General features: G+C 38.9%; 1 protein-coding gene across 2 annotated transcripts in view; it reads left to right on the top strand.

Moving 5' to 3' along the window:
• LOC132402167 (uncharacterized protein C1orf21-like) overlaps positions 1-15,085 on the top strand; it is a 199,529-nt gene that overhangs the window by 111,778 nt on the left and 72,666 nt on the right. For both annotated transcript variants that reach the window (XM_059984845.1, XM_059984846.1), the window contains exon 4: positions 314-450. In XM_059984845.1, coding sequence (XP_059840828.1) covers positions 314-450 — 137 coding nt within the window. The remainder of the gene's footprint in view (positions 1-313; positions 451-15,085) is intronic.

Here is a 15,085-nt window from a genome sequence, read left to right on the forward strand (position 1 = left end):
GAAGAATGTGGGGTCAGGCATGCTGTAACCTAACCTGCGTCTCTCACTGTGGTCCATTTACAGCAATATTAACATGTAAAATCAAGGTCAGTTTTGTTGGTGTTGATTCTGAAACATGGAAATCAGTAGCAGGCCTTTAATTGAACTGCGTATTCCGATGTTTTCACTGTAGAACTGAATTGGTTGCTAGCAGTTTCTGTGTTTATTTCCTTTAGTCATTCAGGAAAATAATTCCTGCTCTTTTGATAATTCACTGACGGGCTTGAATCCATTATTGATTTTCCTGACTAATTTTGCTGTTACCATTTTACAGAGGAGTTCAGGATTAGAACAGTTGAAGAGGTGAAATACATGAGGAATGTTAGCCAGGATGAATCTGACTGGAGTGAGAAGCGCCATGCAGGTCATGAAGATGAACAAAAGGTTGCTGCCAGGAACCAGGAGAATCTGGTAAGAAGAGCTCCTGTAATTCTAGATCTCGCGTGGAAAACCCATTTAGAATGCATTGTAATTTATTTCTACATTTGATGCTGAGAAGATATCAGGTTATGTAGTTAAGGTTTCCAACTCTTTTCTGCCATGATTGTTGCTATTGACAATTGCCATCAAGATTTAATTATCTGTTAAATCTATCAAATATAAGTTCTATTTAGCATTTTGTAGTGTTCCTGGATATACTTGGCACATTCGCCTGTTCTTATTAAGTTTAATACATAGAACCTGTTTTATAGAAATAAGTTATTTTGTCACACAATTTTTAAAATATCATTTGAATGTAGCTTATCTTGCATTCTGCACAACTGAAAGCCATGCCCTGAGAAAAAGAATATCAGGGTTGTATGTTCTGACATGTATGTACTTGGATAATAAATTTTACTTTGAACTTTGAACCTCTGTTATAATACAAATAAATTACATCAAGCCTCAAATTTCAAATGAGAATTGCTACTACCAAATAAAGTTCAAAGTAAATTTATTATTAAAGTTCATACAGTATTTCTTACCATATACAAACCTAGGATTCATTTTCTTCTGGGCATACTCAATAAATCCATAATAGAATAATAACCATTATACAATTATTGAAAGACCAAAGGACAACAAACTGTACAAATACAAAAAGAATGGACTAATAATAATAAATAAGTATGCAATAAATAACATGAGATGAAGAGTCCTTGAAAGTGAGTCCATAGGTTGTTAGAACATTTCAGTGATGGGGTTAATGAAGTTGAGTGAAGTTATCCCCTTTAGTTTATGAACTTAATGGTTGGGGGGTAATAACTGTCCCTGAATCTGGTGGTGTGAGTCCCGTACCAGCTTTCTGATGGCAACAGCAAGAAGAGAGCTTGACCTGGGTGGTGGGGGTCCCTGAAGTTCCTACTGCTTTTCTGCGAGAGTGCTCCGTGTAAATGTGATCAGTAGTTGGTATGGACAATATCTCCTACATTTTATAGGATTTTCCATTTCTGATGCATGATGCCTTATTTCCTTTCATGAGTAAATTTATAATTCATGGAGCCAATTGTAATGAATGAAAGGTAATCATCATACAAAGTGTTTTGGAGAAACAAGCGTTGGAATAGCAGTTTTGGGAATGCACTCTACAGCGAGGAATTAGGATTAAAATAGAACAAAGTTATTAATGAATGGATAATGAGTTAGGTAAAAAAGAGATGGAAGGGAAAGACTGAAATTAGATTGGAAATGTTGGCTTAGCAGTTATCATTTGGAGAGATTTTTGTCATCCTCAGTTACTATGTGATACTGTAGCATAGTGGCCAGCATAGTGCTTTACAGTACAGACGACGTAGGTTCAATTCCCGTTACTGCCTGCAAGAAGTTTGTACGTTGTCCCGGTGACTGAATGGATTTCCTGCAGGTGCTCCTACAGTCCAAAGATCTACCAGTTGGTAGATTAATTGGTCTTTGTAAATTGTCCCATGACTAGGCTAGGATTAAATTGGGAAATTGCTGGATGGCATGGCTTGAAGGGCCTATTCTGCGCTTTATCTCAATAAAAACAAATAAAACTATGAGGAATAAATGAAGGTTTCCTCAACATGCACTTTCCTCTCATAATAGCAGGAGTACTATAATAGCAGGAGAACAGATGAATTAAATGTGAGCACAACAAAGTAGGGTATAAAACTATGTAACTATGAGAGGGGTGGCTGCTGACTGAAGGGTCACAAGAGGAATGTATGTAGGTGAAAGTATGGAATAATTCTGTTACAAGGAAGAAAATTACTTCCTAAATACATAGAGGTTAGACCCCAATTAAAAATTGTTGAGAGCTTTAGGACCATGAAAATCATAAAATATTAATGATGTGAATAAATAACTCAAAGGGAACTTTCTCATTAAAGTAATAAATTAATAGCACTGGTAGAAGTAAACAGGTTTGATCTGATAGCTTGAGAACTGTAGTTGTAGTTACAAAATTTACTTCAAGTTCACGTTTATTGTCATCTGAATGTACATGTATATAACCGAATGAAACAATGTTCTTTGGACCATGGTGCAGCCACAAAACATATACCACACAAAGCATATAAAAGAAATATTATCGTAAATAAGTTAATAAAATAATCAAAATGCTTGTAGTGCACAGCACAGGTAAACAGTGCAATAAACAAGTCATTGCCCTAGTGACAAGACCTCAGTGGTGGCAGGGTATTCATTAGTCTCACAGCCTGAAGGAAGAAGCTATTACCTAGTCTGGCAGTTCCAAGTCTTGAATGTTTCTGTACCTCCTCGCTGATGGTAGTGGGTCAGAGATTGAGAGCTGACTGGTAGGGATTCTCAATAACGTTTGGGGACTTTGTCTACAGCGCTTCCGGTAGCCGTCACAGATAGAGGGAGAAGGAGACCCTGATGATCCTCTCAGTGGTGGTTTACTATCCTTTATGATGCCTTGCGGCCAGACTGGACATTTGGATTGTGCTTCTGTAGGAAGCCATTAGAAAGGGCGCAGGAAGGCTTGCACACCTCAATCTCCTCAAAGCTTAGATGCTGCTGTGTGCCTTGACTAACGCGTGGGTCCGTAGGTTGGATCGTCCGTTATGTGCACAGCAATGAACTTTGTGCTCTTCACTCTCTCCATGGCAGAGCCATTGACATGCAATGGAAAACGGTCGACCTGAAGTCCACCAACATCTCTTGTCTTGTCCATGACGAGAATCATTGTTGTTCTCACACCATTTGACAGTCCTCTCTACCTTCCCCTTGTCAACTCATTGTAGATGAGTCCAACTACTGTTGTGTCATCAGCAAACTGGATAATGTGGTTTTGTGCTGGATCTGACAGTGCATTTTTGAGTCAGCAGTGTGAGCAACACCAGGCTGATCACACAGCCCTAGGGTCACCAGTACACACTGTGCTGGAGATTGAGGTGTTGCTGCCAACTTGAGCTGATTGGGGTCTTTCCATCAGGAGGCAATATCGTTTTAAACATTGAGATGTTGAGCCTCAATGAGGACAATTTACCCACCAGCCTGTGAGGGGTGATCATGTTAAATACGGAGTTAAAGTTGATGAACAACATCCTAGCATATGAAGCATAATTTTCTAGGTGGGACAGCACGGAGTGCAGGGCCATAGCTGTGGCATCATCAGTGGAGCAGTTTGAGCGATAGGCAGACTGGAAAGTGTTCAGTGTAGGTGGAAGGTGGAATTTCATATAATCTATTACCAGCTACCTCAAAGCACTTCACTATTGTTGAAGTCAGTGCCACTGGGTGGTATTCGTTGAGACCAGTTACTGTCACTCTCTTGGGCACCAGTTTGGTGATGGTAGCTTGAAACCTGCAGGGACAGTAGACTGCTTCAAAGAGATATTAAAGAGATCCATTAAGGCCTCTGTTATGTTGACTGCACAACACTTCTGTTAGCTGGGTCACAAGCAATTTAGCTACAAAATATTCCAAGGTTTTCTATTTTGGAAGAGGAACAATTGAGGGGTTGGACGAGAGCCTGACAAACAATGGGTTAGAAAGGATCTTGGCCTGGAAAATTAAAAGGGATTGTTCCTAAAAATAGTGGTCGGTGCATGTAGATAAAAAAAAGACTTAACAGCTTTTCTATTAGGAAGAATGTAATTTTGCAACTTAAAGGTGTAGTAAGAATAATAAAATCCTCATAATATTTTAAATAAATGGGAGGACCAAATTTGCATAAAAATTAAACTTTGTTGGAAGAATCTTTGGGTGAATCCAAGACCATTTATTGATCTTTATAGCAAGGAACTTAATGCTTTATACTATTTTAGCTCTGCAATTGTGTGATGAAGCAAGGTTAATAATGTTGTCATTTAGAGGGCCTCTGAGAAAGACTGATCATATCAAAAAAATCCTTTGGTTGGTTTTACATACCGCCAAAAGATGGTTGGTTGCTTAGAAGAAAAAAATGTGTATGTATATAACATATATATATGTGTGTGTATACTCATATAAATTAAATAGTATCCTAGTCAGCCCTTGTTTTATTTTTCATATACATCTGTAACATTATATTTAACATAATTATTCCTATAACCTGTTGAAGCATAAATATTGACCAAAAAAAACTTTGGCAACTATTAGAGACCGTGGAAGGTGGGGACCACAGAGATAAATGAAAGTTACAAGTGGGTCACAAGCAGGAAAGGGTTAAGAACCACTGTAGTGGACTACTGAATATTTTGTATACTTTCAATCATCTTAACTGAGGAAGCAAAGACTTACATTAGAAGGGTGTGCAATGAATAGTCACCATTTGGATAGTATTATACTGTAAGACGAGGTTGAGTTTTGAACTCTGAGGAGTGATACCATTAATATTTTTCAGGGGCTTGATAGTAATTGGAAGGGCGTTTGAAATGGCTGGGAATTTTATAGCAGTGAGTCAAAGCTCACAATAAGGAGTTGATCTTTGGATTGATAGCCAAAACTTGTTTCTCAGTGGCCAGTAGAGTTTTGAATTTCAGTGACACAGCGGTGAAGGATCAAAATCAACACACACAGAATGCTGGAGAAACTCAGCATGTCGGGCATTTTCCTCCATTAATGCTGCTTGACTTGCTGAGTTCCTCCAGCATTTTGTACATTGATCCAGGTTTCCAGCATCTGCTCCCTGTCTTATATCTGTCAAATATTAAGATGTGTTTTCACAAAGCATTGGATTCCAGTAAAGTATATTGGGATAGGTGACACTGAGTGAGTGTGCAGCCTAATTGAACTGTTCTCATCATTTCTAATAGTCACAAAATGGGATAGGTTTAAGTTTTTGTTTCAAAAGATGAGATCTGAAACAATTGAGATGAACTAAAGGGAAGTATTGAATCAAGTGGTTACAATAGATTGAATGAATATGATGCTAGGACCTGACTAGATCAGTCAGAAATCAAGATAATGAAAAGAGAAATCAGAGGTCTTACAAAAATTATTGTTAGAATGTGGCAAGGAGAGGAAGGGTAATTAGGTAGTTCCTGTTTTGCACTAAGCTTGATATTAATGAGTGAGTTAGATTTACTACCACAGCAAGGTTTAGTTGTTACTTGGAAATCAGATTCATACTTAATTATGGACCGTTGGAATAATGAAATATATAGCTGCATTCCACTTGAAAAAATTACTTATAATTTAAGAAATGAATATGATATATTTTTGAAAATTTGGCACCCCTATCTACAAAAGATAGGATTAGATATATAGGTCCTTTGAAGATAAAATTATTAGTTATTTGGGGGAAAAAAATAAAGATATATACTAAAGTTATTTTGAACTCCATGGAGCATGTGGGGATCCTCCGATATCCTGGCAATCCTTCCTTCTTTCCTTTTCCTTTTTCTTGACGGGGATGTAAGGGGGGAAGGGTTAAGGGGAGGGGGAGGGCTAATATTAATTTTCATTACTCTATTATTCTATTCATTGTATACAATTCTCTTAAAAATTTAATTAAATATATTTTAAAAAAAGGTTTAGTTTAGTCTTTTAGGATAAATATTATTTTGGGAGTGGCAGAAGGAATATGTGAATGACTCTAATAACATCTGAGAGACAAGCATTGCTCTTAATAGCTTTTCTTGTCAATGCAGCTTCAACCTTTCCTAGCTACACATCTATTGCAACAGCTACGCAATTTACATTCATTCATGTGGTGCCTTTACATGGGGGGATAAAAACACAAAAGTGTTTTGCAGCATTGTTATTGGGTAAGAACTGGTGAACAAACACTTGGTCATAGAATCATAGAAGCAGGTTTGAACAACACTTCCGAACGTTAGTGGGGAGATTTGGAAAAGAAATCCCTTAGTTCAGATCAGTAAGACGTGAGAGCAGAGCAGCATTAATGGGGCAGTGGGGTTAGTGGAAAGACTTCATTTGCACAAGTTGTTAAACTTAATGATATAGAAGGTTCAGTTGGAGGAATCTAAAAGGAGAAATGATCATTGACAGGCTACCCGTTCTTTAAGTAAAACATTTGATGGCTCAGAGGAATTCTTAGGGCAGAGTACAACTGTACCGCATCACGTTTGATGTATCCCATTTTCACTTTGAAATCAACTTTGGCTACTATCTTTTGTCATTTATGTTTCAATTTCTAAAGTATGAGTTGACATCTTGATGAAAGCACTATTCTCCTGAACTTGGGGTGTTAAACCTTAATGATACTGTTACACTTGCTGTCTTGATTACCTGTGTGTGCCAGGATCAAAAATGACAATATTGATTTTTTTTTGTTTGAATGCTGCACTACAATTCTTGCATAATTACAAGCTCACAACAGATGAATAAAGATTTCTGCAAATTAGAACCACCCTAGATTTGGAGAGATATTTTGAGTTTTGAAAGCTGTAAAGAGTTGACAATTCCTGTTTAATACACCAAAAAATAATGGGTTGAAATTCCTTTCAGAACTAATGTTTATCTCTATATCATTTACAATTATGTTCCTGAGTCAAGCTTAGCAATTACTGTAAGTAAGCTGATAAGTAAAACTCTATTAATTGGCACCCTTAGTTCTGGACATTTTCTTTGAGGTTTATCAACTCCCTCATGAGATCAGCAACTTTTTTGTCGACTCATTTGTTGTAAACTTTCGAAGTTTTTGCATTCTGAAGGTGAAGGGTGCAATATGTTTGTATTCCATTGTTGTCTCACAATTATTAGCTGCCAGGAGTTAAGCAATATGACAGTGCTGTCCCTTGATGTCTGCCGCAACAGTTGTCTTTTTGGATGCTCCAGTTAAACATTTAAATGTGATTATCTGTTTAAGAATGAAAATTTTGAACTGGTTTTTCTTTTGAATGCTTGTCAAAATTTCAGGATATCAGAAATTGAGAGAGTAACTGCAAATGACTTGAGGCTGTTGTTAGGGATCCAAAAAACTTTCTGCTGAAACTATGGCAAGAAATGAGAACTAAGAAATGTCTTTTGTTCAAGATCTTGGGAAGTACAGTATTTACAGTAAATCCAGTGTAATGCTGAAGACTGGGCATCCAGAGGAGTTTTACAGGTTGAGAGAAGGTAAATGGTTAGTTTATTAATGGGAATCAGGGTTCTTAAGGAATTGAATAAAGCTTTCATTGGGTGCAGCAGGGATCTTCACAGTTGTAGTTGTTTTCTCCTTTCTAAGTGGGCATAGACTGCGTTCAGTTTATCTGGAAGTGAAGCAACGCTGCCTGGCACTGAGCGTCAGTAAGACGAAAGAGCTGATTGTGGACTTAGGAAGGGTAAGATGAGGGAACACATACCATCCTCGTAGAGAGATCAGAAGTGGAGAGAGTGAGCAATTTCAAGTTCCTGGGTGGCAAGATCTCTGAGGATCTAACCTGGTCCCAACATATCTGTACAGTTATAAAGAAAAGCAAGACAGTGACTATACTTCATGAGGATTTTGATGAGATTTGGTATGTCAACAAAAACACTCAAAAACTTCTATAGATGTACCATGGAGAGCATTCTGACAGTTTGCATCACTGTTTGGTATGTGGTCACTACTGCACGAGACAGAAAGAAGCTACAGAGGGTTATAAATTTAGTCGGCTCCATCTTGGGTACTAGCCTACAAAGTACCCAGGGCATCTTCAAGGAGTGGTGACTCAAAAAGGCAGCGTTCATTATTAAGGACCTCCAGCTCCCAGGGCATGCCCTTTTCTCACTGTTACCATGGTAGGAGTTACAGAAGTCCAAAGGCACACACTCAGTGATTCAGGAACAATTTCTTCCCCCTTTGCCATCCAATTCCTAAATGGATGTTGAACACTCCCTCACTTTTTTAATATATAAATCCCATTTCCAGAAAAGTTGGGATATTTTCCAAAATGCAATAAAAACAAAAATCTGTTGCAGCCATCAAATTCTAAATTTGTGTATATTTACAAAATACAATTGAGTTGGTCAGTAAAACTATTGAAAATCTTTTCTTTGTACTTTTGTCAGTTAAATAAGGGTTCACGTGAATCTAACATATCACAGATTTTTGTTTTTATTGCATTTTGGAAAATATCCTAACTTTTCTGGAAATGGGGTTTGTATATTATCTCTGTTTTTTGCACGATTTTTAATCTATTCAATATATGTATACTGTAATGATTTATTTTTTTCTATATTTTTTTTTGCATTAAACTGCTGCTGCTAAGTTAATAAATTTCTCAACACATGTTGGTGATAATAATCCTGATTCTGACCCTAATATTGAGCAGCCCTTGTATATTTTATTTGTATTTTTTCCATTCTTTGCCCAATTTCCTGCTGCTTCCCACTTCCCCAATGCCACACACCCACACACACACAGACACTCAGACAACTTCTGCTTTGCTGTATTTTACCACTAATTAGAGTAGCTATTGTCCCACCACATGCCGGGTGTCTGTAGACTTGAAGGAAAACATGAGCCACCTTGTTAAATACCGTTCAGACTGCAAGAGAAAACATAAAGCAGCGTTTGTCCTTTGCAACTTTGCTCATGTTTGGAGAGAACACGTAAAAACAGGTGAAGGCTTTTACTGGTGGTGGGAGCAACCCAAGTTTAGGAGCTGAGTGTACCATGGAACATTAGAGGGGACTGGCATAATTCCTATTCTTTATATAGCTATCAGAAATAAGCTGAGCAATCTTATTGGAAGTACTTGTGTATTGCTTAGCATAACGCCACAGCCCTCCCTAAACTATTTATAATTAGTTAAACACGCCTGTGTTTTAACCTGTCTCTATAGTTTCTGTTCTATTTTTGTTTAGAGATTCTGCTATTAAAGATCAGCAAATCATAGTGGAGTATAACCTCATGATGCATGGAGCCTAGGTTTGATATTACAATAGTAGTTCAACTTAAAGATAGCAAGCTTTTAAAATGGTGCTGGTCAGATTATCGCAATTCAACTTCCAATTTACAGATGGATTTTGACTGGTGTATAGAGTCTTCTGTATGCTTGAAGTACAAAGCAGGGGAAACTGGTTCAATTTTCAAGATCAGAATAATTGTGAGATAGCATACATAGATTCATTGTCCATTCAGAAATGTGATGGATGAAGGGAAGGAGTTGTTCCTAAAATGATGAGTTTATGTCTTCATGATCCTTGATGGCAGCAATGAGAAGAGGGTGTGACCGGGGTGATGGGGGTCTTTAATGATGCCACCTTTTTGAGGCATTTCCTCTTGAGGGTGCTGGGGGGGACTAATGCCCGTGATGGAGCTGGCTGTGTTTGCAACTTTCTGCAGCTTTTTCTAATCCTGTGCCCTACCATATGTTGGTGCAACCAGTTAGAATGCTCTCCACGTTACATCTGTAACAATTTGCACAAGTTTTTTGGTGATATACCATGTCTCAAGCTCCTTGTGAAATACAGCTGCTGTCATGCTTTCTTTATCAGTTTGTTGGGCCCATGGTAGATCTTCAGAGATGTTGACATCCAGGAAATTGAAACTGCTCTTCCTTTCCACTGCTGATCCCTCAATGAAAACAGGTGTGTGTGCGACCTTGACTTCCCCTTCCTGAAATTCACATTCAGTTCTTTGGTCTTACTGATATTGAGTACAAGGTTGTGGTGTTGTGATGCCACTCAACCACCTGATCTATCTCCCTCCTGTACGCCTCCTTGTCACAATCGGAAACTTAGCCAGCAATATTTGTGTCGTCAGCAAATTTATCGATGGCATTTGGGCTGTGCCTAGCCACATGGTCATGAGTGTAGAGAGAGTAGGGAAGTGGACTGAGCATGTGTCATTGATATGGCCCAGTATTGATTGTCAGCAAGCTGGAGAGATTATTTCCGATCCACGCTGTCTGTGGTCTCTCAGAGGGAAGTCAGGTATCCAGTTGCAAAGGGAGGTGCAGAGGCCCGGCTGTAGTTCGTTGATTAATACTGAATGCATGGTGCTGTTAAGTGCTGAGCTATAATCAGTGACGAGCAGCCCAATTTTGTTCAGGTGATCCAAGGCCCAGTGTAGAGCTGTGAGATTGTAGACCTAGTGTGGTGATGGGCAAATTGCTGTGGGTCCAGGTCTTTGCTTAGGCAGGAGTTGATTCTGTCACGAACAACCTTGACATCTATGAACGATTTATAATGCATTGGACACTGGTCATTGAGGCAGCTCACCGTACTCTTCTTGGGGCACTGGTTTGATTGTTGTCTTTGTGAAGCAGTGAGAACCTCTGACTGCATCAGTGAGATTGAAGATGTCCTTCAATCACTCCTGCTAGTTGGTTGGCACACATTTTCAGTGTCCTACCAGGTACGCCATCAGGGCCTGACGCTTTGCGAGGGTTCACCCTCTTGAAAGATGTTCTGATGTCAGCCTGTGAGACAGAGTGTTGCCATATACTGCTGGGATTTGCACAGACGTGGTTTTATTCTCCCTTTCAAAGCATGCATGAAAGGTGTTGAGTTCATCCGAGAGTGAAGCATCACAGCTATTCATGATGTTAAGTTCTGCCCTGTAGGAAGCAGTAGCCTGCAAACCCTGCTTGAGCTAACATGCATCCGATTCCAATTTAATTGGAATTATTTCCTTGCTCTTAAAATAGCCTTCAGTAAGTCTCACCAGGACTACTTGTATAGTTCTGGTTCAGCAGCATTGAATGCCACAGATCTAGCCCTCAGAAGACAATGAATCTCCTGGTTCATCAACGGCTTTTGATTGTGTATGTCTGGTGTATTCTCGAAGGCACACTCTCATCCAGGCAGGTCTTGACAAAGTCGGTAACAACTGTGATGTATTGTTTCACACTTGAAGATGAATCCTTGAACATCGTCCCATCCACCAATTTAAAGCAGTCCTATAAGTGCTCCTCTGCCTCCCTTGATCAAACCTTTTTTCATCATCCCTGGTGCTGTGGTCTTTAGTCTTTGCCAGTTTGCCGGGAGTAGAAGTACTGCCGGGTGATTGGACTTTCTAAAGTGCAGGCGTGGAATGGCCTGATGAGTGTTCTTGATGGTGATGTAATAGTGGTCAAGTGTGTTGGCTCCTCTGGTTCCACAAGTTGGTGGTAGTTGTTCAGAGACTCCTTCAAACTGGCCTGGTTGAAATCCCCCCCACAGTGATAGGGGAGGCATCAGGTGCGCAGTTTCATGACAGCTGATCACAGTGCTCAGCTCCTCCAGTGCCTGTCTGACATGGCTAGAGGTAGAATGACACATGTACCAGGATGACAGTAGAAAACTCCCTCAACAGATAAAATGGATGGCATTTGACCTCTGGATGTTCCAGGCCAAGTGAGTAGGACTACACCAGAACTGCCACATCTGTGCACCATGATGAGGTAATCATGAAACACACTCCACACCCTCTACCTTTATAAGACAGCTTTTCTGTCTTTGCGGTGGGTGCTGAAGCCCTCAGGCTGCAGCGCTGCATCCAAAATGGTGAGGGTGGCCATGTTTCTGTAAAGCAAAGTACACAGCAGTCTCTGATGTCCCTTTGGTGCAGCAATCTTGCTCTGAAATCTACAGATTTATTTTGCAGAGACTGTACAGTAAGATAGTTGGGTATGTGGATCTAAGGGCTCCTTAGAAGAAATCAAAGAAATTTATTAACTTTATTTTAATGCCACATGAGCCTTGAAGCTCACTGATGCATACAGTATCCTTTATCTTTCATACCTGGTTGGTTGTTTTGGCTTCACCAGTAGTAGAAGTTAGTGTTGTCTTATTTACTGCATTTAATTATCTGGTCTCAAAACATTAATTGGAAGAGCAGAAGATGTAGCATAAGGTGAAAGAGAAATTGAAGTACATTTGAAGAGAAGAAATATAGAAGTAAAACACTTAAGCCACTGAAATCAAACTTCAGAACTGGTAATCAACACCCCAGCCACTACCATGTTACCCATTTAGCACAGATGTCTGGCACGTAGGAATCGTGTTTCAGAAAAGGTTACTTCAAATCTATTTATGTTCCCTTCAGATGATAGATAGGGCTAGGGATTCCAAGTCCAAATGACATTGAACCTACTGTGCATGAGATTAATTTTAAGGACCATATCTCTTAAAGTTGAAGGGTTGAGTGCTTCCAATGGGAATGTAATTCAGTATTTATATCACTGAGGAGTCTATATCAGGAGGATATGCATTAGCTAAATGGCAGGAGATTCAGAGAAGGTTTGAAGAAGAATCTTTTCACCCAGAGCATAGTTGAAATTAGCAAGGCAGATACTCAACACAGAACATAGACCAGTACAGCACAGTACAGGCCTTTTGACCCATGATGTTGTGCTAGCCTTTTAACCTACTCCAAGATCAACTTAACACTTCCCTCCCACATTTTAAAAACATTTAGATGAAGATTTGGAACACTGTGATGTGGAAGGCTGTGGGCTGGGTGCTGGGACATGGAACTGGTATACATTGATGGCAAAAATGGACACAGTGGGCTGTAGGGCCTGTTTCTGTGCTGTATTGCTCATTTCTTTCATTCCCATACAGAACCTTATTATAGTAGTCTATACTCTTATATTTCCTGCTTGAAAATAATTAGCTTCGTAGCTCTTTAGTTTAATAATTTATCCTGTGGAAAAAATTTAGTGATGCTGAACGTACTCTGTAATTAGTTTTGTGAGTTAAGGTTCTTAGGGATTGATTGATCAACCCAAGATTCTGCCCATGGAGAGAGTGAACATCAAAAGCTGTAAATACAATATTCACTTTCTTAAAAATGGTAGGCTTACAGCAAGTTTTGATCATTGCTGGATAGTAGTATTGCACTTAGCTATAATTTTGGTACTGTTGCATGTCCATTTATGTTCAAAAGTAAAAATTTGATGTTTGCCCTTTATGGGCAGTGCAATTTACCAAGTAGAAGATCTAAAAACTAGGTTATTGCTGATGGTATCATTCTCGGGAAATTTAAGTTTTAGTATCGGTGGTACTGCTGTAAAGTAAAGATTCTGTATAGATGTACAACAACTTACACATCAACTTCAAATAATTTCTTGACAACTCTTCACTTGACATGGATAGTTAATGTTCATTTTAGGCTACTTGTAAAGAAAGAATTGGCAGTGCTACAGCCCTCTCCTGGTGTCCCCAAGTACAACACAGCCCATAAAGTACTTTCAAATTGACTTTTTTCCTTGAATGAATGGAGTATAGTAGTCATTTTGCACCTAACATGTTGAGGACAACATTGTGGTAAATGCCTAAATAAGCTATTCCATCTGTGGGGCAGTGAAATTTCTTTCACAAATTTTCTCTAAATTTCACTTTACCTTAACCTAAGCTATCTTGTTATTGGCACTTCTGTTATTTCATGCTGTTAGCAATTCTTATTGGGCACATTCAATCGTTACGAGATTAGATCCTTAAGATTAGGTATGTGCATTGTGATTTAGAATCCCTTGGTTGCACAGTAGCATAGCAATAGGGAAAAGCTTCATAGCGCCAGAGATTGGAAGATTGGGGTTAAATTCCCAAATTATCTGTAAGGAGTTTATATTTTCTCCAACCTCTTCAGGCTGTGGTCATTGATGCAAATGCAAATTCCACTTTGTTTCGATGTACATATGACAATAAAGCTAATCTCTCTTCCCTTTTTTATTAAATAGGACTTTAACATTTTATGTTCCTCTAGTTCTGTGGGGCTCTGGGTGAAAGTCAACCTTAAAATTGTATCTCTAAGGGCATACAGCCCCCTCAGTTGCGCTGCAGAAGGTCAATCTGAATTGTGTAGTTATTTTTCTGGGCTGGCATTTGAAATTGCTTGATTTCAAATGTTAGCCCATATAAATTTTCTCCCAGGTGAAATTTGTGCCAGTTGACTACAGGAAAGTGGCACAGGTACCTTTCCTCCTGTATTTTAACTACTTTTCGTACAGGATGTGTTTTAATTCTGTTTGGCAGTGCATGCTACTTGATAACTTCAAGGATATGCCTTCAACAGTGCTAGAGGATTCAGTATGTTGAATCAATAGCTGCGAAGTTGCAAATATAATCTTTTTACTTTGTTTACCAAACACTAAACAAGTTTTTATATGCATTATATCACATGATTATCCAGTCAAATCACAGCTTTGAATATCACTTTACATCTTTCATTCTCACTTATGTTTTTATCCTTCAGGCACTTTAACCCAAGGTGGCCTATGCCTCATAGCAGAATGTTCTGTAATTAAATTGGGTCGATCTCGAACTAGATAGCAGACGGTGGCCGTGGACGCAAAAGCAAGTTAAATATAAAATACAAAATGTGCAAAGTAAAATGTTACTATTCATTAGCACACTCATAAATATTGCACAGTGTGAATAAAACAATCTTCAGTTGGTGTTATTAATCATATGAAGGGACAAGGTTTGTCACTGGCATATAGATCCAAGTCTGATATTAAGTGGAAATTAATTAGGCAATCTGCATGATCGGTTCCATATAGTGCAAGCAGATATCTAAACATCTAGTGGTGTAAATTGGGTTTAAACATTGGCCAGGACACTGAGAGAATCTCTCCTACCTAAGAGTGTAAATGAGTTGTGCATCTCCTGTGGGACGTGTCACATTTGTTAGTGCAGCACTGAGCAGAAATATCGGTCTACATTTTCAGCACAAGTTGCTGAAGTACTCCGGATTTCAATGCAGGTGGGTCAAGATTAGCTTGAGGGCAAAGTCTCTTTT

This window comes from Hypanus sabinus, chromosome 11, assembly GCF_030144855.1.
Source record: "Hypanus sabinus isolate sHypSab1 chromosome 11, sHypSab1.hap1, whole genome shotgun sequence".
NCBI classification, from domain to species: domain Eukaryota; kingdom Metazoa; phylum Chordata; class Chondrichthyes; order Myliobatiformes; family Dasyatidae; genus Hypanus; species Hypanus sabinus.